Here is a 27,878-nt window from a genome sequence, read left to right on the forward strand (position 1 = left end):
ACAAAGCTTCGCAAATAACATATCATTGTCAGACCACTTTTCAGACACTTACTCTGACATTTCATTCATAACGGATTGAATGCGTTTTTTATTCTGAAATCAACTCACTTGTTCTTTTTTTCCATGGTTTTTCTTCCCTTTTTTCCCCCCTTTGAGAGAGTGTCAGATATGCACCGTCTGCAAAACAGTGGCGGGATTCGAGGTGGATACGTCACGACCGAGGCAAAGCGAGAAAGGGAGGGACGGAGAGGAGAGGAGAGGAGTGCATGCGATTAACAGACACAGAAAGAGGGGCAGAGAGAGAGCGAGAGAGTATAGCGGCGGGAGATATTGACTCCGAGCTGGTCCGCATGCTCCTCAGTATGTGGAAAAGCTGGAGGACGTGAGAGCAGGCAAGATGCACGACTGGCACGGATGAAGATTGTCCCTGGGTATGTTTTCCCTCTCATCATTCTGAACTGTGATAGCATGTGTGCACTGTGCATCCATATGTAGGACACTGGCAATGATCGACTTTCAAAGCAACATGGTGTGAGACGTGTGCCCCGACAGCACTGTTATCATCATCATTATTATCATTATATAAGTGTGATTGAGTAAACGGTCCTATGTAAGTGCTCCGGGCTTTTATGTTGATGCGTGTCATTCAGACAGAAGTGGAACGGCGAGGTACGTGTCCCAGGAAATGCAAGTTTAAGGAGTTCAGCCTGCACGGATATTTTTGGATACCCTCTTGGATCATGGTAGCTGTAGATCAAAAGAGTTTGTATTAGCTTCTGCTGGAGCTCGGTGTGGCACGGTGTGATTTTTTTTTTGCAACGCAGAACAATGTGTACGAGGCGAAATTATGGCCAACAATACGTCAAGTGAGCTGCAAAAAAATTATTTCAGGACTTGCCCACATCAGGGATCATTTTCAGAGTCTTGATTCCTTTTGAGTAGCTACTGAGCCTGCGGCCGCTCAGTTAAAAATTCAAATCCTATCCGCGCCTGACTCCTATAATTGAATCGTATGGAATATTTAGCAACACATCATTGCGTGCTGTAAACCTCAATAGCTCGCTTTCCAATTTAATGCCTGTGAGCGTCAGTGAACACAAAAGCAATCAGATAATTAACTGTTGCCACAACAGTTTATGGCACAAGTTGCATCATTTAGGAGAAGTAAACGTCTCTGTGTCTGTGTCCCACGTTTGATTTTGCTCACCCTCAATCGGCCATTGACGTACAAAAACTACCGAACCAATCACAAAGAGACTGGGTAATAGGCTTTTAATTATATATGAATTCATCAAACGCTAAGAGAGTTGAAACTGTTGACCTGTCGTTTACAGAGCGCGCTTTCACATCAAGGTTTGAAGTTTTTAATAACGTCTCGACTTCAACATTGTTAGAGTTAAGTTAATACTACTAAGGCTGCATGACGTGTTCTTTTTAGTGTATTGGAGCTGTTGTTTTATTGCTCATTCCTCAGATATGGTTGTTGCATTAGTAGAAAGCCCTGAGCTAGAACCACTGGTGTGTGTTAGAACTTCTTATATTAGTAAATCATGCCAACACAAAGCGGCTTAATGAAAGAGCGGAGTCTCTTTTAATCAGAGAAAAGCCCCCCGTCAGCTCAACAAGGTTAGGATTTGGTTTACTTTTATTTGGTTCCATTAGCTGAGGAATATGCTATGGTATGAAGGCTTCGGCTGAATTATGTAAATACTGTAGAGGGGGCTGCAGATGTGTAAGAAAGAAGAGTGAAGAAGAGAAAAGTGTAGGATTAGAGTCAAGTGAGCAGATGAACATTTATGACTTTACAGCAGAATGTTTGAATACTGATTCACGCTTTGTCATGTTCGAAGTGCAAATAGTTTGAGACAAATTCCATTTCGGCTTTCAAGAAGTTGTCAGTGCGTAAAAAACAGGCTTTCGCTTTCATCGGCTGTGTTGCGACTTGTTCATTTGTTGTCGTTTTCTAATAGTTCTGTCCCTTTTGCACTTTCCCGCACAAACTTCCATTGTGAAGTTGACAGACGGCGTGATTGCTGTCGTACTTCTTGCCTTTTGTTGTGTGCCTTTTCTCTTTTTTGTTTCATCGCTGCTGTTACTCGTTCTTCTCTTCGCAGTCGTGCACTTGTGTCCACATGAGTGTTTCCAAAGCTCCTTCACACCACCCCACCTCCCACCTGGCCCTGCCCCCCTCATCCTCGTCATCATCGGCACCCTCCCCCTCCGCCACGTCCCCCTCCGTGGCCGCGCCCCCGCCCTCGCCCGTGAAGATCTCTATGCAGGAGCACTTTGCCATCAACGTGTGCCCGGGGCCCATCCTCCCCATCCCGCAGATCTCAGACTTTTTCCCGCGGTTCCACGACTACCCCTGCACCCCCCCGCCGCCCCGGGAGAAGAAGATCCTGAAGGAAGAGACTTTCAATGGCGTGACAGGGGGGTTCAAGGATGGAGAGAGGAGAGCAGAGAATGACGGCGACAAGGAGGAAGTGTTTGACTCTGATGATGAAGACAGTGAGTAGGCCTGCACCATATCGGGAAAACAAAACATCACAGTTTCAAAATGTCACAAAGTATTTATAGGGTTGTAGAACATGTCTTGAAAAAGGCTAAACAGTAGTTACATCATGGATCAGGTATTTTGTCTGTTGTTGATGTTAGTTGTTAGCTTATCACAATAAATATATTATAAAACAGTGTATTAATTATGGAGTTACAGAAATGTCTTCCCCAAGAAAAAACAAGTCATTCTTTGCACTGAAAGGCCTTTTACTAAAACCATTAGTCACTTCAACCTTTATGTGCTTTATTACCCAGCTCAGCAGTGATGCAGCATGGGCCTTCGGGTGCTTCTCAACCAGTAATCAAACGAGACAGATCAATTAATATTAGGTAGCCTTAGTTTTAAAGGCCATCTGCTATCATCATGACTCAGAGCCGTCAAATGTACATGAGTGAGTGCCGTTGACTTCCAGTAATTCCAGTGTTTTTGTCCATGCAGCCTACCTGGGAACTTTAGAGTTCACCCTACACTTTGATCAAGAAAACAACATTCTTCACTGTACTATTAACAAAGCAAAGGTATGAAGTTCTTTCACACTCTCTCTCCTTGTCACAACGAGCTCTGCCTGTCACTGCATCTGTCTGTTGGACTGTTTCACATCCTTACAATGGACTAGAGTGAATGTTCCTGAATCACAGTTCATTAGTTGTTCCATTGTTTAAGGTCATGAACCTTCAATCACTTAGCACTGTGATATGTCATTAATTATGTAAAATGTGTATGTTCGGTTCCCTCGAGGACAGCACCAGAGTAGTTGAGGAGGGAAGAGAAAGGCGGCATGAAAAGAAATGTCTCAAAGCAGTGATATAACTACTGTAGCCCTGTCATATTCTCTGTCTTCTTCTGACCCTGTCACTGTGTGAAGTGTTTTGGGGCTGCATGACGTCACACTGTAGTATAAATGTGTGTGGACATTTGGTTTTGTATGTAACACATATATGTGTCCTCCTTGTGTCCATAGGGACTGAAAGCCATGGATTCCAATGGGCTGGCCGATCCATACGTCAAGCTTCATCTTCTCCCAGGGGCTAGCAAGGTCACTGCTCCAGGCTTACCTCAATGGCAATTAGCGTAACATGCTACCAGATTGGATAGCGCACACGCTGTCCCAGACAATGACACTTTCTGATCAAGATCTGAGGTTTTTTTTAAACTCAATTTGTAACCATGGAGCAAACATTGGAACAGCAGTATGGAGCGAATGTAATGCGTTGCTTCAACCCACTGCGCAGAGTGCATTTTCGATTGGTTACTGCTTAATGTGGCTAATCCAATGCAGTGATTTAGTGAGCACATGCGGGTTCTGGTCTGCTGCTCCGCTCCTGTCTTCTCTTCAGCTCAGTAGATAAGGATTGCTCCGAAAGAAAGGATCCACAGTTATTGCAACCTGTTGTGTGGTGTTCTTGCTGAAGGTTGACACGAAACAAGTTTACCGTAAGAGGAGTGCAGTATTTGACTAGTAAAGCACACCCTAGGTCGCCTGTCCTAGGTCCTCAGAGCTAACAATAACAATGCCTGGGGGATTTGTTCATCACTCTCCTTTTTGCTCACTTTTCCAGCCTATCTGCTTCTGTATCTCACTATCTGGCTGTGACCCTCTGTGACCTTGAAATACCAACAGTGCGCGAATAGAAGGGGAGGCAGACAACAGAGAGGAGAGCGGGAGAGACGGAGGAAGGGAGGAAGGGAGGGTGGAAGGAAGGGAGGGAGGGAGCGGTGAAATGGGGAGGGAGGGAAGGAGAGACGGATGAGGGGAGGACAGCAGCAGGTGGTTGTCATGGAAACAGGGAGGATTGTTACACGACTCACGTCAACATGCTCGCGTTGATGGGTGAGCGGGGCGTCGGTGGGGGCGAGCGTCAATGAGTAGGTAAGTACCCGTGAACCAGAGCTTGTTAATATCCAGCAGACAGACAGCGTCACTCGAAAAGTGGGAGTGTGCGCGGCGTGCGGCGGGGCAAGAGCACACGCCTCCAACTCCTCGGCGCCGGCATGAGTAAGCCACCGGGCACCTGATTAAGTGCAGTCTAGTGAGGAGATGGGGGATTTCTCTTCCAGCCTATGCTCTTTGATTTCCATATGCTGTATAGTGAAATATGCGGCACAGATGATGACATGGAGAGCAACACCAGCAGCACATGGCCATGCATTTATTCAGACATATCATATTTTTAGTCATAATTCGGTTCCTGCCTTTCGCCCCTTGCTAGTCGGTTGCACGTAGTTTAACTGGGCTTAGTTTGTAATGTATAGGCAACAGCAGCCATTTTCTTTGGTTTCTAGTAGTTTTAATGTGACAGTAATAATACATTACTCGGGCTCTCCACACCAAAACAAACCTTTGCTGATTAATGATCTCGCAAATGTGCTTGTTAAATCGATCTATGCCTATCGATCTATCTATCTATCTATCGATCTATGTAATTAAAATAATTTGTTTTGATTCAACCTAAAAAACAAAAACGCCTGCTATTTAGAGGTACAGTAAGGGTTTTTAGCATTCTTCTCAAGAGGAAAAGCGCGGTCAAAGGAGCAGGTGTGAATAGACAGCAGAGAGGGAGCAGATGCGCTTGGTAAAGATATAAATGTACACAGAAGGCACTGCATTGTCCAAGTTTACAGCCCTTTCCTACCATTAACGAATCAAAGAACCAACAGAAGGAAACACTTGTTCCCATGGATTGCGCTCTGGAGGGGCTGAGTCTGACTGATAAGCTCCAAAGTTCCCTTCTCTGAATGGAGGATAAAAAGGAAATAGTGATGGGAAATGTGGGGAAGGGAGGACAGGCACGGCAGCCCAGGCAGAACAATGGGATGAGAGGACACAGACAGAGAAGGAGAGAGAGAGAGGGCTAGAAGATGCGAGGGGACAGCGTCTGGCCCAAGGCTCTCTGTGGCATGGCAGAGAGGTGTTTATCTTCAAAACCTCAGACATGAGTGATGCATACTGAACACTGTCACCTCTAAGGACATTTAAAAGAAATATATCAAAGTTACATATGCCATTTTGAACTGGTTACTAAAATTGCTTGGTAAAGTTTTTCATCGTCAACATCCTTGCAGTCTATATTCCAGTGGGAAAAGAAGTAAGGTGGCAGACTTTAAGAATAATTATTTTACCTCTGCCTCTGGCTTTACATGGTTTATCAATCTACAAAAAATGTTTTCTAATTTTGACATTCTTGCCACAGGTTTATATTTTCAAGGTTGAGCTGAGATACTCTTGCATTCAGGGAAGCACTTGGAACTGTATGTGGTTGGGAGGTCTGCCCAGACTGAAGATTTAAGGGGCTCATTTTTTACTTTGCCGCAGAACAGTTTATGAGATATATTGGAAAAGCAGCTCTAAAGGTCAAAATGAGAACGCTGTGTCCTGTCTGCATCTCATTTTTTGCCCACCAGGAAGTAACGCTGCCGTGCTATCAGCTTGCAAGTTGTCGTTGGCGCTACTGTGATGACAAAACCCCACCACGGCCTTGGAAAATGGTGAAATGTGTCTATAAATGAATAAAAGAAAGTGAGAGATACATTTGGACTGCGGCAAACGGTTTAAAATTAACTTTTTTTTTTTTTTTTTATTACAGTAAAAGACAGGTACAGCACCAATAAAGTCGTAAAGTAAAGTGTAGCAAAAATATGAAAACACACCTTTAGGCCCTACATCACACAACACATCTAAACAAATGGCGGCTGGTGACGAGGAGACAACAAATTATATTAAGGGTGACTGTGATCCGATAAGTCCAGGGCATTTTGTTTTTTTCTGGGGAGCTTTCATATTTCATTATAATAGTATCGTGTGGTGGTTGCTGTGTGGTCTGAGCAGAGCGGTTATGGGGCTCTTGTGTGTTGGGGCCGTAATATAATATTTTGGAGCAGCAGATGGACAGGTGAGGCGAGGCGAGGGAAGCATCCTCTCGTTCTCCTCTACACTCGGCACCAGCTGACACGGCATCTCCTCAGGGACATAGATAAATTATGTTTTCCCTCCCTTCCTCGCTCTACTTCTTTCTTGATCTTTCCGTGTCCCTCACTTTTCCTCATTTTTCATTTTCCCCCTTCTTTCTGATCTACACTGTCGTCTCCCCTGAGGTTTCCTTTGAAATAAACGTCCCTTCTTTTGTCCGCAGGCAAACAAGCTTCGCACAAAAACCTTGAAGAACACTTTGAACCCGGTCTGGAACGAGACGCTGGTGTACCACGGCATCACAGCGGCCGACATGACCACAAAAACGCTCAGGTAGGAACTTTCATTCTGGTCAGCAATTAGCACTATCACCTTGGCAGCTCATGACCCCTTTATCACGCAGAAGAAGGACACCCATGGTTAATACTCTGGTGAACTGACTCTAGGCTTTCTAGTGAGCGTTTCCTGGTAATTCATTATCACACTCAAGCCAATGGGAGCAACCTGTTTGATTAACTGCTGCTTTTTCTCTACCTAGATCTTTTTCTTCCTTTTTTTTTAAGAAATTGGGGTCATGTACCAGCAGGGCAACTCAATTATGGGTGGAAATGTAACCATGAGTCTGAAATTGTGATGATTTGGAACTATTAACTTGTTAACTTGCAGAAGAGGTAAATAGACTGGCAGTTTTTAGGACTGAGAATCAAGTACAAGGACTTCTCAATTTGATACGCAATACATGGCTCACAATGCAATATCATGATAAGACAATATCCAAATAAGCCACAAAAGCTTTGTGCTGCCATAACAATGAACAATCCCCCAAATATATTGATCGATACAAAAACTCGTGATATCAATAAAGTATCATGATATTTCAATGTGTTGTCACACCTTTATCATTTATCGTTACGGTTTGTTATCCATGTTTTAAAAGTCACGTCCTTGTTCCAGGTTTTTTAGCTGCAGAACAAACTCCCATATCATTCAAATTTTGTAAATGATTAGAGCGATAATTGTAAACATGATTAAAACTGGTACACACTGATCTTTTCTCGCATAATGGCCGTGAATACTGGAACAGTCCGTGCATTTGACTCGCCAGATTTGTCACAGAACTGGATGGTGTCGGTGGTTGGATATTCTGAGGGAAACACGGCGCACCACACGTCACGTATCATTGCCAAGCGTCAGGTGTGCGCGCGTGTGTGTCTACATCCACGTGTCAAGGGCAATCACCGGCGAACAGCAACACGCGTGGCCTCTTCTTCTGTCGACGGAGAGGCGGCCCCGTCCTTGAGGCGCAGTCCAAACATGTTTAAAAATAACATTTACTCTGCCCGAAAAAAGACAACACGTGTAGAGTGCCGCTTGACGAGGGACCTCTTTGGTGGTTAACTAGAGGAAAGCCACTCGACCTCTGGCCAAGGACACCAGCCTGCAGACGCACACCAGCAGCGTGTGCAGCGTGTGATGTCTGAACGCGGAAGTGGAGGAGGAGGAGGAGTGTCAACCAGAAGATGAAAGGAGAACGAGGAGGCCGCCAACAACGACAACAACCTGGCAGAGGCATGAATGATGTCAAAAAACGCATAGGAACAGGAAGGAAGGGGAGACTATGGGGGTTGGCAGTCTGAGGGGATGGACAGGAGCCAGGGGCCAGCGCAGACACGGATAATGTGATGAATGGAGAAATCTACTTATATCCGAGATAAAAAAAAGCCCAGTGCCAAAGCCGGGTTTACTCTAAGGAGAGCCGAAAGAAGGAAAGAATGAGGACAGTGAGGATAAAACATGTGAGTGAATGAAGCGTGTGTGTGTGATGTGACAAGACGGGCTGAGCAGACAGCGCGGGCGAGAGGAATAAAACGCTCCCTGACTCCTGTGCTCGCATCCTGGTCGCCGTGCACTGAAACGACAAGCTTCCCCGGAGAGATGTTTACTTGCAGGGTTCTGGCCGTTGCTTGTGCGGGTCCCAGCGGGAAGGAGACCTGGCGCTGCCGTGCTGGGTGATACCTGCGCGCTCCGCCTCACCGAGCTCGCAGACTCTCTGTAGACCGTCTGTAGACATGCCGCCTCAGGGTCTGCGCTCACAAAACTTAGATAATGGTGTAATTAGGTTGGCCCGCACTGCAGGACACAAAAGGGAAGAAAGAAGCTCAGTCAAATGAAAGAAAAGACAACTAGTGACTTTTACATGTTCCAATTTGTAAAGAAACAAGCTTGTGTCGTGACAGAAGTGTGTTTTGAATAGGAACATTACTAGGCCTGTCACAGTAATAATATATTCTGAAGTGTGATATTTTGTTAATAGAAAATATCACAATAAAGGTTGATATTTGCCACAGACACATCTACTATGAAGCAGGATGATCCCAGTAAATATTTTTTAAATGGGCAATATCATGAAAAACATTGATTCTCCTCAGCTCTGAAAATCTGAAAATGTTCCATTAACGTAAATGTACACACGATGAAATATTGTTCATGCTTTCATTTATTGAAGGAAAAGTCGATACAGTAATTATCGTGATTCGACTGAACATAACCTGAATTTTGTATTGTACAAAGAGGGAGGCAACGGGCAAAAAAACTGCTGACTCGCTTGCAGGCGTCTTGTGATAGCAAACTAATCATTTATTTGGCCTGCTCAAGCATTTTTCCTGCGTGTGGTATTGTCATTTCTGATGCAATAAATCTGAAATAGAATGGAAACGCTGCCTGTAGCAGAAGGTCCCACCATTCCCTGTTCCCACCATTCCCTGTTCTTTATAGTAAATGTATTCAGTTTTCTGCTTCAACTTTTAGCATCCGTGGTGATCAATATGTGACTCATTGCTTGGTTGAGTGCAACAGTCTATAGTGACTTGCTGAAAGTGGAAGCTGTTCTCTGGAGTCTTTGGAAATATATTTTTTAAAACTTATAGAGCTGCAGTCACTTGAGTCATTAAAAGTTTGCGAGATTGCGTTCGGTGTCAGACAAAAAGCTTGTTTCCTGGAGGCGAGTTAAAAGGCTTGTGTTTTACATGAAGTGCAGTCCAACTTTTTTCCCTTCACATCCATTCCCTCATTTGCGGTTCCACTGATTATATAAAACCATTATGCAGCAGCAAAGCGCACTTAATGACCGACTATGAGTAAGCCGCATACAAAAGGGCTCGGACGATACAAAAAGCTCCCTAAGTTGTTACAGTGTTTTCTCTCCACGATGATGTTTTCAATAAGTCTAGTCCCGAGTGTGCACATTTTATTTCTAAAGGCCACTAGAGGTTTCAACGCTCGTAAAGGTCAGACCCGCTGTGCAAACGAACTCCCTCAATCGAGACTTCACGGTCCGTCTCGTACCGACTAATCCTTTAATTGTTGTGGTGGGACCGCTTGAGGTTGTTGAGTCTTGGATGGAGCAAAAACATTTGAAGACCCCTCAATTTAAATGTATTTCCTTTCATTTTCCTTATTTCCTTTGTTTTTTGTTTGTTTTTACATTCTGACGTCTGCCATGATTTTGCACCTTCAATTTGCTTTGTGTTGTTTATGCCGTTTACGTACAGTTTTTAATTCGACTTCATCTTCTGCTTTGGCTTCTGTGTGCGGTTCCTGGCTCTTTTTAGTGTTCCCGTACCGCATTGTTTGCCTCGTAAGCGTCACAACATGCAGGATTTATGCTAGGATATGAAGGATTTCGCGTAAATATTTCATAAACATTGCCCATCTGTGTTCCAAAATAATACATTCAATTTCACTGAACAGTTTTGTAACACTTGTTTATGATTCTCAAGCCAGCAATCCTGTCAGAAAGCAGAATGAGCTCCCCACTTGGGTTGCCAGATCCCATGACTAAATCCAGTTTGCGATAAACCCAAAACAGCTCTGATATGACGGGCCCTCAGCGTGTGACTAGTGGGTGCATATGTTAAAGCTATTACATCGAAGACAGTTAGATCCGTTGTAAGTTTCAGGTGTTTATGTGACTAAACCTCAGGAGAATGCGCTGCAGAGGACAGACAGTACCAAGTCTGGTCTCTTTTTGTGTTATTTCTCGCCCTCTCTGTCTCTATCTACCCCTGCCTCTGTCTGGCTTTTGTAATAGACTCTTCAGCAGTTAGGGGATTGGGACAAAGAGTGCTTGATTTAGTGGCGAAAGGGCGAGTTAAGATTGGGTGCCTTAGGTGAACTGTAGGTTAGGCTGAAGAAAGAGAAAAATCACCTTGATCGGCAGAAGTGGCGTCGGAAATAAGGGAAGATTGTGGAAATCCTTTACCAGCTGCCGACTCAGGCGCATATTGCAATAAGCAAATTTGCAGCATGGACTTAATTGAAAATGTCCCACAGTAAAGCCTCCAACTAATCATAATGTTGGGTTTTCTCCGAGATAGATATGATTTTGTAGCTTAGTCTTGGTCTGAGTTTGATTACATTTTCAGGTCAAGAATGCAATGAGAATGTATTCGTTTTTTGGTGTGAATCCAAAACAATGTCAGGATTAGGTCAAAAAGACCAACTCCAGAAGTATGGGTCAATAGGAGAACAATTGATTATTTGACAGTGCAAAGTAGGCGTCCGGTGTCAGATGCAGGTCTCAGAAACTTTACCTTTCACAAACATCGGTTCTTTCTCTTCTCTTCCCATTTAATACTGACCCTTCATTTTATCTAATCTGAAGATCCAGGTGCGCTGCTCTGACAGTTAGTGGACCTGGCTTTTGGGGAGGGTTTCTAAAGCTGGTGTTTTTTTGCGGGAGAAGATAGCGCATCGAAACAGAAGGTGGCGACGAGTTTGGCCCAAAATTGCGCCGGCCATGTGACAGCGCTGCGCATGAGTCACGAGTTATTCGAGACGCTCATCGCTCACGAGCAAAAAGCTTGAACGGACGTGCCAAACAACCAAATGTCAGAGGAACAGGATGCAAACAGGAAGCGAACAAGATCAATGAGGGAGCGAGAGGGAGAGGGAGAGAGAGAGAAAGGAGTCGGCGGCGATGTCCGTGTGGGAATAGTCAAACATTTCTGCAGCAGGTGATGGGCTCTGATGGAATATTCACCCTCCATTGAATTTCAGCAGTGCACTGCCAAAAGGGATTGACAGAACCACTTCAGCGGCAGAAGTTGTATTGATTCATGCGGAAAGTATAGAGAAAAACCCGATGAAAGATCAGTGTTGATGAACTTATGCATCACAACCTCAGACCGGAGTAATAGTTTAAGCTCGGACTTTTACAGTTAGATATATGAAGTAGGTTAAGTACTACACAAGTACAGCATGCATTTCTTGTATCAAATTTAGCCTCTCTATTGATAATGATGAATACAATACTTTTCATTTGGAGTTGACTGTTATTTCTAAGAAGTGAAGTGAATATTATGGGAAAAAACACAAAATGAGATGCTTCATTGGTGACTCATTCAAACTGGGGGATTCCTTATTCTCTAAGAACTGATGATGATGGTGATGCATTGTTTGGCTGTTTGCTCAGTGAACTTTTTGTCATCATAAACAACACTTTTTTCACTTTTTCTTAGAAAGCCATTTTAGTTTTTTGCGTCCTGCTGCTCTCCCGACTCTGGTGTGAAGAAAAACTGCTCAGTGTTAACTGTGAGCGTCCAGGGACTTAAAAACAAGAACAATTCGCAAAATATAAAGATAAAATTGCTGTGTTGGTCATAATAAGGTTTCTCTGCCAAACGTCTTGAACATATAGGGTAGAAGAGGGTGCAGTGCATATCCTCTGTCAAGCTCTCTGACAGATTGAGGGCATAGACACTGGGGCAGTATGATTTATCGCAATCAAATCGAAACCGCAGTGGTCGTTATGTGATACGATGGCTGCAATATTTAGGTAAGAGAATGGTGATGAATGCAGAAAATTAAATACCTTGGCTTTTGATGGTGTTTCATTATCGACCCTTTTAAAATAAAAGATTATAATAAAAAAAATTAAAAGGTAAGGTGTTTAAATCGTATCTTATCTTAAAATGTTTTAATTTACGAAATGGAGACAAAAGTTTAAGTGTGATTCCGATAGAGAAACTAACTAACCACAGGGGACATTTCACTAATAATGGAGCCTGATTTAAAGATATTTACCGTTATATTTTGCATGAATTGTTTATTTAATAGATTATGACAGATAGCATTTTTGATTAATACAAAATCCAGATTTGTAGGTTTTCCGGGACAGAAATGTTGACTCCAACAGTTTTTAATGTTATTTACAGATATATAGAACTAATTATACCTTATGTGAAGCTCAAATAAAATTTTGAGGCTGGAGATCATTATGCTAGCAAACTAATTGATGTTTATACACTGGAAATGATTCATTAATAACTTTTTTTGTTTTAAAGACCATTGGTGTTTGGCTCTGATGTCATTTAATTTTCGAAAATATATCATATCATCTACTTCATTTCGCCTCCAGTTGCCTCCATTCTAATAAAACCTGTTAACTCTGCTCTACAAACATGTTCCTAAAAACTGTCTCTCTTCATCGTATCAACTCTCTGTATTAATTTCTCTCTGAATGTATTCCTTTTGTGCATCGTGAAATTAATTACGTTGCTACGTTGCCAAAACAAAGCATCACCATGCTGGTAAAAGTTCCTGTATTTCATTAATAGTCCAGAGTACATCTTCTTCAATTAAGTAGAGTGAGCAGATGGAGCCACAGTCAATTATTAAGCCCCCTGTCCCGTGGAAGCTTCGGTCCACTCCAGCGCTCACACACCTCCGCATCATTCACCAAGTCAGTCTGCGTTACACTCGGGACGCCTGATCGATTGTTCAGACGCTCTTTCACCATAATCAGTGATGTCAAGGGCTCGTTTGGCGCGTTTCTCCTTATAATATCTATATTTTTTTGTACGTATACAGGCTCTGCGTCTGTGACATGGACAGGCTCGGGCGAAACGAATTCATCGGGGAAGTGCGGGTCGCTCTGAAGAAGCTGAAGGAGGGCGAGAGCAAGCGCTACAACATGGGCTTGGAGAGAATTGCACAGGTGAATTCAATACATCACGCGCAGAGGAAATGGATTTCTGTCCACGGAACAGCCTATACCGAGATGTTTCCAATTCTCTTTGTGGACGTTCACCTTGAGGGCAATCTGGTGTCAATTTGAACTGCTGTATTATATTGTGGAACGGATATTCGCCTGCAGGCCCTTTGCGTGACGTGTCCGTGTGCCTTTGTGATTGCAGAATAAAGAAAGCAACAATCAAACGGTGGAACAAGGAGCGGAGGAGGAAGAGGTAATCGAGTAATCTCCACCGTCATGATTGCCATTATTACCAATCTCGTAGCAGTCTCACCGAACGTGAGACTGTGATTTTCCATTATTTCTGCGCTTGAAATATTCACTTACCTTCAAAACATTGGTGGCTGAAATATTGATAACATTTTGAAGTAATCACTTTCCACTTGAGTATAATTTATTGGAAAGGTTTTACTTACGGTACTGAAACATCTTTGTAACTCCTGGGCCAATTATATTATATTAATGCTGCGTAAACTCTCAAGAAGATGTTTTTCCGAGTTGAGAAAATGAACAAGTCAGGAAAACAAGCTGCTTCCCTGATTGAACAGCTGATGAAAGCTGATCCATTTATCAATGGAGCTCTCTAAATGTAACTACATCCATATCATAAGAGCCACAGACAGAAGACACTATTGTTAAATTAATTACAGATGTAACCTTGGCTTCTTTAAGTAAAAATAACAAACCCCCAAAAAAGCAGCAACAGTAAAAACAGATTAAACCATAAGGACTTGGCATCCCGTGTCCTTAGACAAATGTCCCACAGTCCCCTGTCTTTAGACCCGCCTTCTCGGCCAAGAAAAAATACCAAACCTCTTGGGGAAAAGTAGAAACCTCGAGGAGCTCCAGATGAAGAGCCGTTCATCTGGAGTAGAGACCAGGCAGCTGAAGAGCATCTGGGTCCACAGGTCATCAATGAGCCTGTTCCACTCCCGGCGGGCGAAGTGGGAGAAGAAGAAGAAAAAGCAATGAGCAGATTGCAAGTGAAATTAAATATTAAATATTGTTTAAAGTAGTCAGACGCAGAGGTTAGTGCTCAAGATGAGATAAACGCACATGAATGCAAACAAGTTGGAACCAGGTCTTCTTATCTTGCAAACCCAGGGACCACATGAACATCAACTTCAAGATTATTATGGTCAAACCAAACAAAACAACATCCAAATACTGAATGAAAGTTTAAAGAAGATTTATAGTCCAGAACTGTTGTCATCTCCTTAATCTTCAGAGGAAAGGGCAATAGCACTTTTGTCATGGCTCGAAATACCGCCTTGAGATGCAATGAAGCTGAAGCCAGAGTTATTTTGCAAGTCAGAGATAAGAAATGAGTTTGTTTTTGTAATTACTGACTTCCTTCTCAACACACAGCCCAGCCTCAACACTCCGAAAGGCTTTATTTGTTATGTATTATTTACGCCGATGCATTTTTCATGGCGCCGGCACAAAAACAGAGGATTCCCACCGTGTGCGTGTTTGTCGGCTGGAGGCAGGTGCTTGTTGTCTGATGCTTGTTCCCTGTGTCTCCAGCGCGGCCGCATCCTGGTGTCGCTCTGCTATAACACCGAGAAGGGCGTCCTACTGGTGGGGATCATACGCTGTGCCCATCTGGCCGCCATGGACTCAAACGGCTACTCCGACCCCTTTGTTAAAATGTAAGTCACGTCACAAAACGCGACACGCCACTTTGGACTTGTCACCCGGGAAAAATGATGCAATTAAAGGCAATAAAAGGTGTTGTGGTCACGCCGCTGGGTCTGAAAGATGCCCCAATAACATTTCTTGGGATTGAGTACACGTTTTCACCGTTTACAGCGCTCGAAAAGTGGCAGGGTTGTGTGTAAGTGAACAGCCGGGCCTGAAAAAAGGCTGAAGATGCAGGAAAGTAAGCGTAATGTATAGTCATTCCTTTTTGAAGTCTTGTACCTTGGGATTAGTTTTCTTTTTTACCTTCATGTGCAACATAGTGGAGTTCTGTTTTGCTCTGGTTCTTTGGGAGTTATATTTAGAGCATTTTTTGAGTAATCGTTATTCTTCTGCGTTCAAGGCGATCGCCATACGCGCCCTCTGCTCTTACATACTATGTTCTCAAATGGATTTTTTATTTTCTCTAACTGTGATACACCTAGGGTTCAGCAGCATCACATAGCTATTTGAACACATTTAAAACACCTTGAACTGTAACTATCCCCAGGTGAGGGCGTCTCCTCTCTCAAAGTCCTATGTGAAGATCGACATGGTGGGAATTTGATAGCACGACTTTAAACCTTTTGGACAAGTCATTTAAAAGTTGACACTTGAGACACATTATGAATAGGATTAGCATGTGTTTTAAGGTATTTTGTAGTCGTCAACCCTGCAGTAGGATGAGGAGGTGTTGTGGGGAGAGTAAAGTGAAGTGGTTGTGTTCAGCAGAGCGAAGGTGCCTCAATGGCCTTTACTGTTGACTATAAAAACCCACACAGTTGAGTCTTTGATTAACCTGCCTCCACCTCCAGCAGTGGGAGGCAGGAGGACAGGCACAGATCACCCTGTTTGTTGTTCAAAAGGGTTTTTTTAAAGTCACAATTTGTAACAGATTTTGTCGAGTTTTGTTATAAACATGATTCATTGTTTTGACATTTTATGGCTTCTTCATTGGAAGTGCCAATTCTTCTATATTTTTTTGTGATATGCACTCACATTTTCTCAGACACAAGCATTTTCCCACCAAATACTGCAGTCAGTGGTCCGAGTCAGCTCCCGACATAAACACTGTTTGTAGAGCGGTCAGACCCACTGACCCACAGGTGTCTGAGTACCCCGGTGTGTGAATGGGCATGAATGGATGGAATGATGGAGTGGCTCCTTGATGTAAAGACTTTTGAGTGTCATAATGGTGCAACAGTGCAATATAAAATGTGATCCTTTACCCCTTACCTTTTCACTCTGACTTGTACTACTTACTTTAAATAAACGGACCCGTCGCTGCATGAGGCTGAGACTAGCCCCTGAAATTCAAGCTTTTCTTAGACATGTTTTAACATGCCACTGGATTGTGAAGTAACACGTCCCTTTTCTCTTATCGGTTTACTCTGCACCTGGTGGTTCTTGCTTGATTAAATCAAACAAAGCAGTAGTAGAATAAAATCCTCTGTAATCCTGTAATTCGATATCAGAGAAAAGTGATCTGGCTGCTAAACGAGGACCACTTAGCCCAATGTGACATAACCCTCTCTAGATCACTGTTCCAGCTCCATGGGAGAAAGCAAAAGACAAAAACTCTGATCTGAAAACAAATAATGTAGCTTTGCTGTTGGTTGCTTTGAAAAAGGATATAGTCTTTCCCCCCATTATTAAAACAGCCCAAGGCACTAGATTCACCTTAAACGACGCAGCACAACATATGCAAATGAATCAATACAAGGGCTTTCATTTGTTCCTGTCTGTCTCTGACGAGCCCACAGCAGAAAATCTAATCACCTATTCAAAACCATCTCCTTCTGCACCCTTACACTGAAATAAATTAGTCTTTGAGGGAAGTACAGCAATGAAGTAAATTATTAAGTGCTTGTGGAGACTCCAGTCCACTCGAGCACACAACTGCTCATCATTCACATGGCAGTTCATACGAAACTACCAAGAACATCTTCTATCATCCGAAGAAATAAAGGTAGAGACACTGCTTCTCTCTTCTAAATCAGCCTATCCTTCTGTGCTAGCTTCACTGCTGGTGTCTCGTGATGTATTTTGTTTCCAAGAACATATCTGTCACACAAAACCACTCAGTCTTTTACGTTCACATTGATTTGAGAGCTCTGTAAAGGCTCTGGTTCACTGTTCTCGTACGCCCTTTTACTTAAATGTTCAGCACCGGGGCCTACTTACAGTTCCTCATTCATTCTGTCACAGTGTTTACTTGAATGTTATTGATTCCGTGTGCAGTTCTCAAACCACAATATCAATATCACATTATTCTGTTTTCATATTGTATGTCTGTTTACTATTTGGAATGAAGTGGCCATATTCAAGATGTATTTGTTACGTTGACATCCAAAATACACATCTGAAGTTGGTCATTTTTAGTTGCCAACGTGGTCAAAGTTTGGTCAAAATGTGTTGGAAATTATAGCTCCAGCATCATTATTTTGACACTTCCATTATCTTATTTGTTGTTTGGCTGTTTGCAGAAACGCTCCTCTTCAACGGGTATTTTGTGTGTGTTTTTCCAAAGTAATTGTTAGTTTGCAGCCACTTAAGTCTGCACATTTGTTATATGTGTGACAGCTCTCTTGTTAGTATAAGAGTGGAGATGTCCTGCAGCTCACACGGACCTCAAACACAAACCCGAGTCGAGATTTCAACTCTCAAACGGAAGTGTTGGGATCCTGAAGTTTACGTCACAGAGACAGGGACTCCGTTTGGGACCTTTCCACCTCCCAAACTAATCACATCCAAGCCCAAATTCTACATCATTGGAAATATTGAAGTCGTCCCAAAAATTGTCTTGAATAATTTGAATTGCCTGCGAAGAACAACGACCTGCTCCTCCCATGATCCATCCTATCACAGCAATAAGGCTTTCTACACATCTTTCTGAGTGGATCTCATGCAGCAAGTAACCAAAGCTGATGTGGTGCCAGTCTGTGTGGCCTGTGCTGCCGTGTTAGTCCTGCAGGCTCCTCTCTCTGACTCACACTCACTCCTTACGGGCCATTGCAGTGACAAAATGTCAGAAATATCTCAACACTATTCCTCTTCTCCTCACAAGAAAACATGGATGTTTCTAAATCACGCTAACAGACTTTTTCTTTCTCTGCTTCTGTCTGTGTTGTGAAGCTAAACGGGAAAAGAAAAGGCTTTTCTGGCACATTTGACATGAGACGGTTATACAAAAAAGTGACCCGGCGTCACTCCTGCTCTGCCTCTTGTCTTCTGAATGCTCGTGAGAAATGAAATTCATGTGTGCTCTCTCCATAGGACATATATTTAGCTCCTCTCTCCAGCTGTCACTCGTTTTATCACTTTGAAAAACATGTTTCTGCTTTGTGCTGTTTGCGCTCTGCTTCAACTCACTTGCTCACGCCGCATCTTAGACTGTCGCTTTGTCACATTGCCTTTTCCTTCTCACGTAGAGTTCTCGCTTTCACTCATCTACAGAACTAACCTTCTCCTGCTTGGAAGTAGATTATCTATTTTACAGTAATTAGACTTTTTAACTTTCCCTTATTCGGCTTGTTGATGAACTGAAATTAAGTCCTTGAGCCAATCAGAGTTTTTCTAACTATGACTTACTTTGGTAAATATGTGTCATCATTTGCAGTTTAAGTTGCAGTTTGAAAATTACAGGAAGTGCTGAGCAAAACCCTCTGCTTATGTCATCAATAAGCGACTTTTCATTATAAAGTGCAGGGACAATTTTCACACAACAGACACTTATTTCTGTCAGTTCAAGCAATCATTTAACATAAAGGTGTTACAAGGTATTATGATTTGTCCAATTGAAACGATTGAATTTACATTACAATATGGTTGCCAGGTAACACTATATACCTCTGCTTTTCTCATATCAGTCCTGCCAGGAAGTATTATTATAAACGTTCCCAACATTGTCAAATTTTAGTTGAAAAGAAAGAATTGAAAAAATAAATGTTAAGTAAGATATCAAATATAATCATATACGTTACATAATCTCTACGTGTTAGTGAAATATGGAGTCTAACTTGTCGTATGCACTTGAAAACATCCAGCTAACTAACTATAAACCGTTACAGAAACTGACCTCTTTCATGGTAAACGTGTGTCTTTATTTCCTGGCTGTCCGTGAATATCAACATCTCAATAAGATGTTTATGTTAAAACAGAAAGGACTTCTGCAGTACATTCTCGGGCTCAGTGAATCCCACAATAGTGAACTGGGTAATGTAACAACAACAGCAGCAGCAGCAGCAGCAGCACATTTTGTATAGAAAACCTGGATAATCCCTCATATCTCTGAGCCGCAGACGATGCTAAATTATTTTTCCCACTGAAATATGTGCAGTTATTCAGGCAGAGTTGTGCTGCAGCAGTAGAGACTATTTTTCATCATTATTGTAAGCGTTGCTGTCAGTTGGGCGCCTCTGTCAGCGGCGCGTCGGAGCCACATGTAAAATGTGATTTGGCGCGGCTCGGCTCGGGCATCCCTCGGGCTCTCACCTTCACACAGGCGCCTGGTCAAATTCTGCCTTTGTATAACTGCCCCTCGCCATACATGCGTTCGCGGTGATGTCATACAGCCGGGACTTCCCAAAGCAGCCATTTTAAAAGGGGCACGCGATATATAAAAACCAACACAACTGGATCCTTTTCTACGGCATAATGAGCTACGAATACTTTGATTCTTTAGACGATAACCGCAAACTAAGGTACACGACAAAGCTATCATTTCTTGGTCAGTCAACAGAGCGATGTCCTAACAGAACGCAGGTTTTTGGCATTTTGGCCTCATAATTCCTGGATTTCGTATGTAGTAGACGTGCTGTCGTGCCCCTTTCAAAATGGCGGACTCGGTTGCCACTGCACAAGTTCCCGGATGTGCGAACGCATGTATTGATTCCTCCAGTGCCTTCTGCAATTCTTCGCTGTGAGTGCGCGGACCGAAGAGAGACGAGACCAGGTATTTTAGGATAAGCTCTGATTGGCTCAGGGTGATGTATAAATACAAACACATCTTTCCGTCAATCTGAATAAAAGCCTTGATTTTTGAACCAGTGTGCAGGGATTTATCTTGAAGCATTGCCAGGTTTGCCTCGAAAACAGAAAACAACAGATTTACACACGGATTTCATTGATTGCAGCATCCTGAACATAACGTACACAAAGAAAGCAAAACTTAACATACACAAAGAAAGTAAAACGATCACCTTTGCCAACTTTCAACAACCAGATATCGGCTCGGACTCAACTTTTCGTGAGTCTCAATGCGCATCTGCCTGTGCATACTGCAGCCTCTACGACCGACAGGGTTATTATTCGGATTATTCGATTTGTTATTATCTTGTAACTTCCAGTCTAACGATTTTCAACAGCAGTGGAACAATTTGTCCTCAGAAATTGATTTGTTGGATACAGAAAAAAACTAGAAAAAAAAAAAAAACTCCTATGGCTTTAAATGTTGGAGAAATATAATTAGAGATGGTGCATAGGCCCATAGCACATAACAAGAAAGATCAGCATTACCCACATCCACAGGTTTGAATAACATGTGACAAATCCAAAACAGTGTTTATTGTGATGAAAGAGTGACCAAAGTAAATACCGGATTATAAGTGGCACCAGCCAAAAAATGCATAATAGAGAAGGAAAAAAACATATATAAGTCGCACTGGAGTATAAATCGTTTTTGGGGGAAATTTATTTGATAAAATAGACCAGACACCAGACAAGAACAGACATTTAATCTTGAAATACAATTTAAAATAATAGCAGATTAGAGAACATGATGAATAGGTGTACGTATGCTAACGCTAACACCTTCAGCTACATGACGCACAGACAGAACTGTGGTAAGTGTCTGGTATGTTAACGTAACATATGAACAGTTATTCAGATAACTATAGCATAAAGAACATGCTAACAAGTTTACCAAAGCATCAGTATTACCCCAAATCACTAAATCCACTGAATTCTTCTTCTTCTTCTTCCTCTCTGTCACTTCTAAACAACTCCCCAAACTCCGGAGGTAGAGGAAGTGCTGATTCTTCTTCTGCGTCGCTCAGAGCCTAGAGCGCCCTCTTGTGGTTGTCAGTGTGAAAATAATTAATGTGTGAAAAGCGGTTGCCAGTGTGAAAATAACAAATAATATCACATATAAGTCGATCTGGAGTATAAGTCGCACCCCGACCAAGACTATGAAACTTACAGTCTTAAAGTCCGGAAAATACGGTAGCGCCTTTTTATCACACACTGACTGCGCATGGTGTTTCGTCACAGACAGTTAGATGCTCCAAGTGATGTTCTAACAGTCGATAAACTTGGATAAGAGACTGCGTGCACATCAACTACAGATTGTATTGTAGAATGAGAAAGGAAGTTGTGCGTTTATTTGACTTTTAAATGATGCATTTGCAGCGATGACTCACGATCGTTATTGCGTCAAAATACGGTTCCGTTTCCCCCCAGATCATTATCTCCCGCCGTTATTTAAATACCTGCAAATCCATCTGCGCGTGACGTGGAGCTAGAAGAAAGGTTGCGATCACCATAAGTCACGTCAGAATGGATGAGTTGCTACAAATCCACTGTCAACACAACTGCTCACGCTAGTACAGTCAGTGAAATCTGGCTTTTTCGCGTGGCGTTTTATTCCCTGTACTGTGAGCTAATGTACACCGACTTCACCATCACCCCCACCTCCGGCCTTCTGCCGAGCCCCATCTCCTCCACCGCCCCATCTTTCTCTTGCTCTGATTTGGGCCGCACACTGACAGCCCCGAGCCCATCTCATGCATCAGCTGTCAAGAAAGGACTCGTCACTGTTCCGGGGAAGGCTGGCAGAGCGAGATATCTCATTCTGAGGCCGAACATCTTGATTCTGAATTTATGCTGATGACGACTCCTGACGACGCCCTCGAGTCGTCTTTCTGTCGCCTCCTTGTGCCGCTGACTCGGCCTTTTTGAAGTTGCAAATCCCGATTACATGCAAAACTGCCCGATTACGGTTTGGGGTTGGCGCAAATCAATATCTCGATGTTTTTTGGAGTGTGTCGATAAACGATTGTCAGACGGTGTTATGTAAATCCAACAGGAATGTGTTATAAAGTCTTTAAATGTAGTAGTTGAGGTTTAAGTATCAGGCGAATGTGAAATTATTTGTAAAAGTGCAGAAATATCACTGTTTACACAACTTAACTGTTTTTTAGCACTTTTTATAGCATTTTTACTAACTTGAGATTATATACACCCCATTTGATATATTTCCTACCTTTGTTTACAGTTCAATTGCATCTGTAAATCTCACTAAATTATGTATCTGGGTATTGTTCTCATCTTTGCATTTAAATCCCTATCATTCTACACATTTTATTTTGCATGTCCTTATTTTATTTGATCATTTTAATCATTCATTTTATTGTTTATTATTTTTAAAAAATAGTATTATTACACACTGTTTTATGTTGCACCTTGATGCCTAAGCAAGTTCCTAGTTTGTGTATTGTTCACCAACAATGGCAATAATCATGATTCACAGTGAGGCCGGCCACACAGAGCCCGGCATATGTGCTGCTGCTTCAACCACCTTTGAAAGCACCTTTCAGCAATCAGCGTCTGGTAGTTAGGGTAAAGGGCGCCCACTTACATGTATAGACATTTAGACGGAATAATTGTGCCGAATGCATGAATAGGAGGCTAATGGTGAACGTGGACAATAACAGTGAATTTAGCGCTGTGAGGAACTGGTGCTTTTAAAAGATTTAGTGGCAAAGCTTGCGAGGTTGTGAGAGTCATGTTGTGAACAGGAGCATACAATGTACCTTGTTACGAATCCTCTTTACGGGCTCGGTGCTAACCATGTGTTATTTATATTCCAGCGTCTTGCAGCCAGATATGGGGAAAAAGTCCAAGTACAAAACAACAGTAAAGAAGAAGACTCTAAACCCTGAATTCAACGAGGTACCACTGGACTTCTTTGCTTCATAATTCTCCTCAACATTACACATAACTGATGAGCCACTATTAAGCTTATATTTTCATTTGCCTTGAGATATTCTTGTAGCATTATGCCTCTCCTTTCATGTGTCAATGAATCATTGATACGAATATGTGCTTGTGTGTGCCACCTGCACAGGAGTTCTCCTATGAAGTGTCCCTGGACCAGCTGGCAAAGAAAACCCTGGAGATCTCTGTGTGGGACTACGATTTGGGAATGAGCAACGACTTCATTGGTAGGTTGACTGAATTGCCGATGGTGGGAATAAAGAAGATAGCATAAGGAATGTGAAGCAGTGTTTTTAAATGAATGATGAGCTGTTGCAGCAAACATCAAACAGGGTGGGTGAAGGCATCACTGGGGATTATAAAGAGGAAAACGGAGAGCAATTATGAGATTCAAATGAAGGGGAATGGAAGTCTTAAAGCCAAATGGTTTTCACTGGATCTTCTGAATGTGGTGCTGGCACTGCAGCTCGCCGCTCCGCCAACAACTGCCAAACAGCTTTGGCTTGGCCCTGTGCGCGAGCAAGTGTTGCACCCGGGGGAGCTTAAGGAGCGGTGGGAAGCTACTAGGGATGCACAGCGGGAATGGATTACTGCCCGGCATGCTTGAAGGCCCCTCGGATCAAAGCGCTCAGTCTCCGCGGTTGCATGTTCAAAACGTTTGATTGGGCGGGTGGGCAAGGGTTCGGTGGGCCATGCTCGGCGTTAATATGAGCCCAGTGGGTTATTAGCTCCGCCGGGAGAAAAGGGCCATCAGTCGAACGCAAAGCTCCAGACAACACCCGTTTGCCCTGGACCTTATCATTACAGGTCTGGCTACGGCCGTCTGCCAGTTATGTTAATTGGGTCTGGGGAGAAGAATGACGCAGACGCACAGAGAGAAGAATGGCGGGAACGAATTGATAAAGGACAATCTAAGTGTAGAACTATGAGGACAGCCAGCACTAACAAGCGCACTAATAGGCTGAGTAGACGATGCAGGACATGTCAGGCACGAAAGGTGAGATTGTGGAGATAGGCAGAGGAGAAAAGTGAGTATGAGAGAGGCGCTAATACTGAGGAAAACGCGGGCAATAAATCACATCATGGTTCAACATCCATGAAAGAATTTATTTTTTTCCACACGGGAAAACGGCGTCTAAACCTTTCAGTGTTTCCTGCGACGCTTATCATTCATGTATTCCACACAGAGGGCACATTATACAAGTGCTGTTCTCCCATCTTTGAAGGCTAATCTCTTTCCTTACAATTCTGGAAAGTAAAACAATTGCACACTGGAAGATTTACCAGTGTGGCATTTCATTTTAGGCGTGGGAGAACCCAGTTGTAACATGTTTACGATGTTGTGATGGCGCCTCGGATCAGTGGCTCGTTTACGAGGTCAAAGTCTGATTCATGAATGTCATTATTAACTCTCCATGTCTTAAATGATATAAGAGTTATTTGTGCAAATGGTTTTAGCCAAGGCAAATCATTTTTGCGCGACTAATGAATTTGTTTACATTGGAGCGTGTAGCACTTTGAATGACTGACCTTCAAAACTAATGCTAAGGCATGCAGTCCCGTCATTCTGTTTTTAATGTGGCAATAAAAACAGACATAAGTATTACATTTGCATTCAAGCCATATGTATTATTAGATGTTCACTGCAGTAATGGCCTAAAGTCAATTCTATACTAGGCCACTCTGCATAGTGTAGCAAACATACACAGTATGGAACATTATAATTAGTCTGTGATATTATACGCTATATCTATTGAACATTTTCGAGTCTAGGTTATTAATATGGAGTGTATTGGAAAATAAATGAAAACAAACTGCTGGAAAATTGTCACTTTGAAGTTTGACATCCTTTTTGTGACATCCATCCATCCATCCATCTTCTGCCGCTTTATCCGGGGCCGGGTCGCGGGGGCAGCAGTCTGAGCAGGGACTCCCAGACTTCCTTCTCCCCAGACACTTCCTCTAACTCCTCCGGGGGGATCCCGAGGCGTTCCCAGGCCAGCCGAGAGACATAGTCTCTCCAGCGTGTCCTGGGTCTTCCCCGGGGCCTCTTCCCGGTGGGACATGCCTGAAACACCTCCCGAGGGAGGCGCCCAGGAGGCATCCGAAACAGATGCCCGAGCCACCTCAGCTGGCTCCTCTCGACGTGGAGGAGCAGCGGCTCTACTCCGAGCTCCCCCCGTGTGGCCGAGCTCCTCACCTTATCTCTAAGGGAGCGCCCAGCCACACGGCGGAGGAAACTCATTTCGACTGCTTGTATCCGCGATCTTGTTCTTTCGGTCACTACCCAAAGCTCATGACCATAGGTGAGGGTAGGAACGTAGACCGACCGGTAAATAGAGAGCTTTGCCTTTCGGCTCAGCTCCCTCTTTACCACAACGGTCCGATGCAGCGACTGCATCACTGCAGCCGCTGCACCGATCCGCCTGTCGATCTCACGCTCCATCCTTCCCTCACTCGTGAACAAGACCCCGAGATACTTGAACTCCTCCACTTGGGGCAAGGACACCCCACCCACCTGGAGAGGTGACATATACTACATAAATCTGTTTAATAAAGTGATGAGAGTTGATAAATTGGTTGCTAAATTCCTGTGAACATTGTTTAATCTGCTTCTGTATTTCATTGTCGCCCATTGAGGTTGCTTTTGTGCGTTACAGAAATAGATTTGATTGATAATGCCATACACATTGATTAGGAGGCGTTACGTATTAGACTATAATAACCATGCTATATCATTGTGCCGGACTGTATAATATTTCGAAGGTCAGGCTTATACTTTAAACATTTTCTGACATTTAGAGTCTGGAGCTATTGCGTTTGTCAGTTGCAATACAGTGTGAACACATATTGCACACCTCCTTTCACTCCCGTTGACTTTTATTAGCGTTCAATAAGAGACAGGGCTGTTGGCATCTGCACGGCTGCTTCATGCATCTTCTCTCCTCCGCTGGTGCCTCATCTTTCTGCTGTCCCCCCACTTGTCTCGTCACATTGGCTGACCATTCGTTTGTCACTCGCATCCTGTCGGCTCGGGCAACACCTCATCGATCTCCTCCATGGATGTGGGAGAGCCACGGGGGTACGGGTGAAGGTGACATACTGGTCTACGTGATTACCCTGTCAAAACCCTCGGACTCGACCTGCTACGCCTGCTGCACTGTTTTTTTTTTTGCGGCATGTGAAGAGAAAAAGGAGCTGACCGTCACATCCGGGTTCAGCTTTAGGCACAAATGTTCTGCTTATTCAGATCAACAGCCGAGGCATGTTTGTACAAGTCAATCCTTTATTTTTTTAAGAAGATTTCTTTTGTCAGAAGGCTTTATTTGACAGCTGAAGCATGAAGCGGGGGGAGAGAGGGGAGAGACTTTCGGCAAACAGTTGAGGATGGGAAGCAACAACCGCGTATGTGCAGCATCTTAAACCACTGTCCAACTGGAGGGATTGTGTCTGAAGTGCCAGTAGCAGCCCAATTTGGCACAAAATAATGTGTTTAAACTTAATGCCTCATTAGGTGCCCAATCACAGTCCAGGGAGTAGTATTGTGATAATGTCAGCGTGCTAACTGCCGCGCCTTTCTTTGCTCAACAGTTTGCAGTGTTGTCACCTCCGTTCCCCTCAGTTTGAGTCATATCCTGCTTCTCTGCAAACAAACAGACCTTAGATCAATCCAACTCAATGGCCCTGCTCTTTCAATAAATCTTTTTTTATCGCAATCTTTTCTGCTACGTCCTTCTGCATCTTTAAAAGAAAATACTTCAAATATTTCTTTATGTTGTACTCCCTTCATGATTATGCGTGGGTGCAATACTTGTAGGTGTTATTAATGGTCTTTTTGTTTTCAAGCTCATAAAACAGTCATGAATGGAAGGAAAACAAAATATAATTCAGAAAGCTCTTTTAACATAAACATTTTCTGTTTCTTTTCTCCATGCAGGCGGAGTGGAACTGGGGATCAAGGCAAGTGGAGAGAGACTCAGACACTGGTTTGACTGTCTCAAAAACAAAGGGAAGAAAGTGGAATACTGGCATACACTGACGCAGCAAGGAGCCCCCAGCAATGACAAACCGGACTAGAGTACACAAGACGCTGGGGAAAAACACACACAGATGCACACATTGACATATGCCCTGACTAAAAGATGGCTAAAAGCTGCAATCGAGCAAAGCAGAAACCACAGCAAAGGCTAAAAAATGCAATAATGGTGGATATACAAGTTGTCATTTATTGTTATGCGTACTGGACCAAGTATTAGTATATGGTATTGATACTAATCTTAGTCTTAGTGGTAAGATATAATCTAAATATATTTTTGAAGGTAAACAAAATCGTGACAATGTCCCCATAAGAACTTCACACAAGATTGTGTATAGTGGATGTCGTCATTCTTCACTCGAGAAGAAGCCGTTCTTAAAGTGAGTTTGGGCCAAGCATGTGTGGTCCAAAATACAGTTTGCTTAGAGGGTAAATTTGACATATTTTAGTGGTTGTTGACTTAATGCAAACAACACCATTATAAAGCACAAAAAAATCCATTTGGTGGATTTGTACCTTTACCTGTCTCAGTATTCTTGTTCTTATGTCTTTCATTGTCTTTAAGTGACAGTGGCTTTCTAATCCTCATGTGTGTGAGTGTTGACGTTTCTATGTGTATGCGCACAATGGACTTTTAGCAAATATGAGTGCCTACATTGTCTGTGTAGTT

At 43.0% G+C, this 27,878-nt stretch overlaps 1 protein-coding gene across 1 annotated transcript; it reads left to right on the forward strand.

Moving 5' to 3' along the window:
• The first annotated feature begins 260 nt into the window (after positions 1–260).
• doc2g (double C2-like domains, gamma) lies at positions 261–27,729 on the forward strand. The gene is made up of 11 exons (XM_072462973.1): positions 261–431; positions 2,115–2,508; positions 2,996–3,075; positions 3,519–3,593; positions 6,688–6,797; positions 13,335–13,461; positions 13,661–13,711; positions 15,025–15,149; positions 23,046–23,127; positions 23,303–23,399; positions 27,110–27,729. The coding sequence occupies exons 2-11, from the start codon at positions 2,133–2,135 to the stop codon at positions 27,247–27,249; spliced, it is 1,263 nt and encodes a 420-aa protein (XP_072319074.1). The 5' UTR covers positions 261–431; positions 2,115–2,132; the 3' UTR covers positions 27,250–27,729.
• Positions 27,730–27,878: the final 149 nt, after the last annotated feature.

The sequence above is a fragment of the Eucyclogobius newberryi genome, unplaced genomic scaffold, assembly GCF_026437365.1.
Source record: "Eucyclogobius newberryi isolate DKJ021-1_F unplaced genomic scaffold, fEucNew1.0.hap1 SCAF_4, whole genome shotgun sequence".
Lineage (NCBI taxonomy): Eukaryota > Metazoa > Chordata > Actinopteri > Gobiiformes > Gobiidae > Eucyclogobius > Eucyclogobius newberryi.

Bases quoted from the DNA above. Each gene is read 5' to 3' on its own strand.
- doc2g (XM_072462973.1), top strand. From the start codon at position 2,133: ATGAGTGTTTCCAAAGCTCCTTCACACCACCCCACCTCCCACCTGGCC. The intron at 3,594-6,687 runs GTCACTGCTCCA...TTTTGTCCGCAG, and splicing joins TTCTCCCAGGGGCTAGCAAG to GCAAACAAGCTTCGCACAAA. The intron at 15,150-23,045 runs GTAAGTCACGTC...TTTATATTCCAG, and splicing joins TCCGACCCCTTTGTTAAAAT to CGTCTTGCAGCCAGATATGG.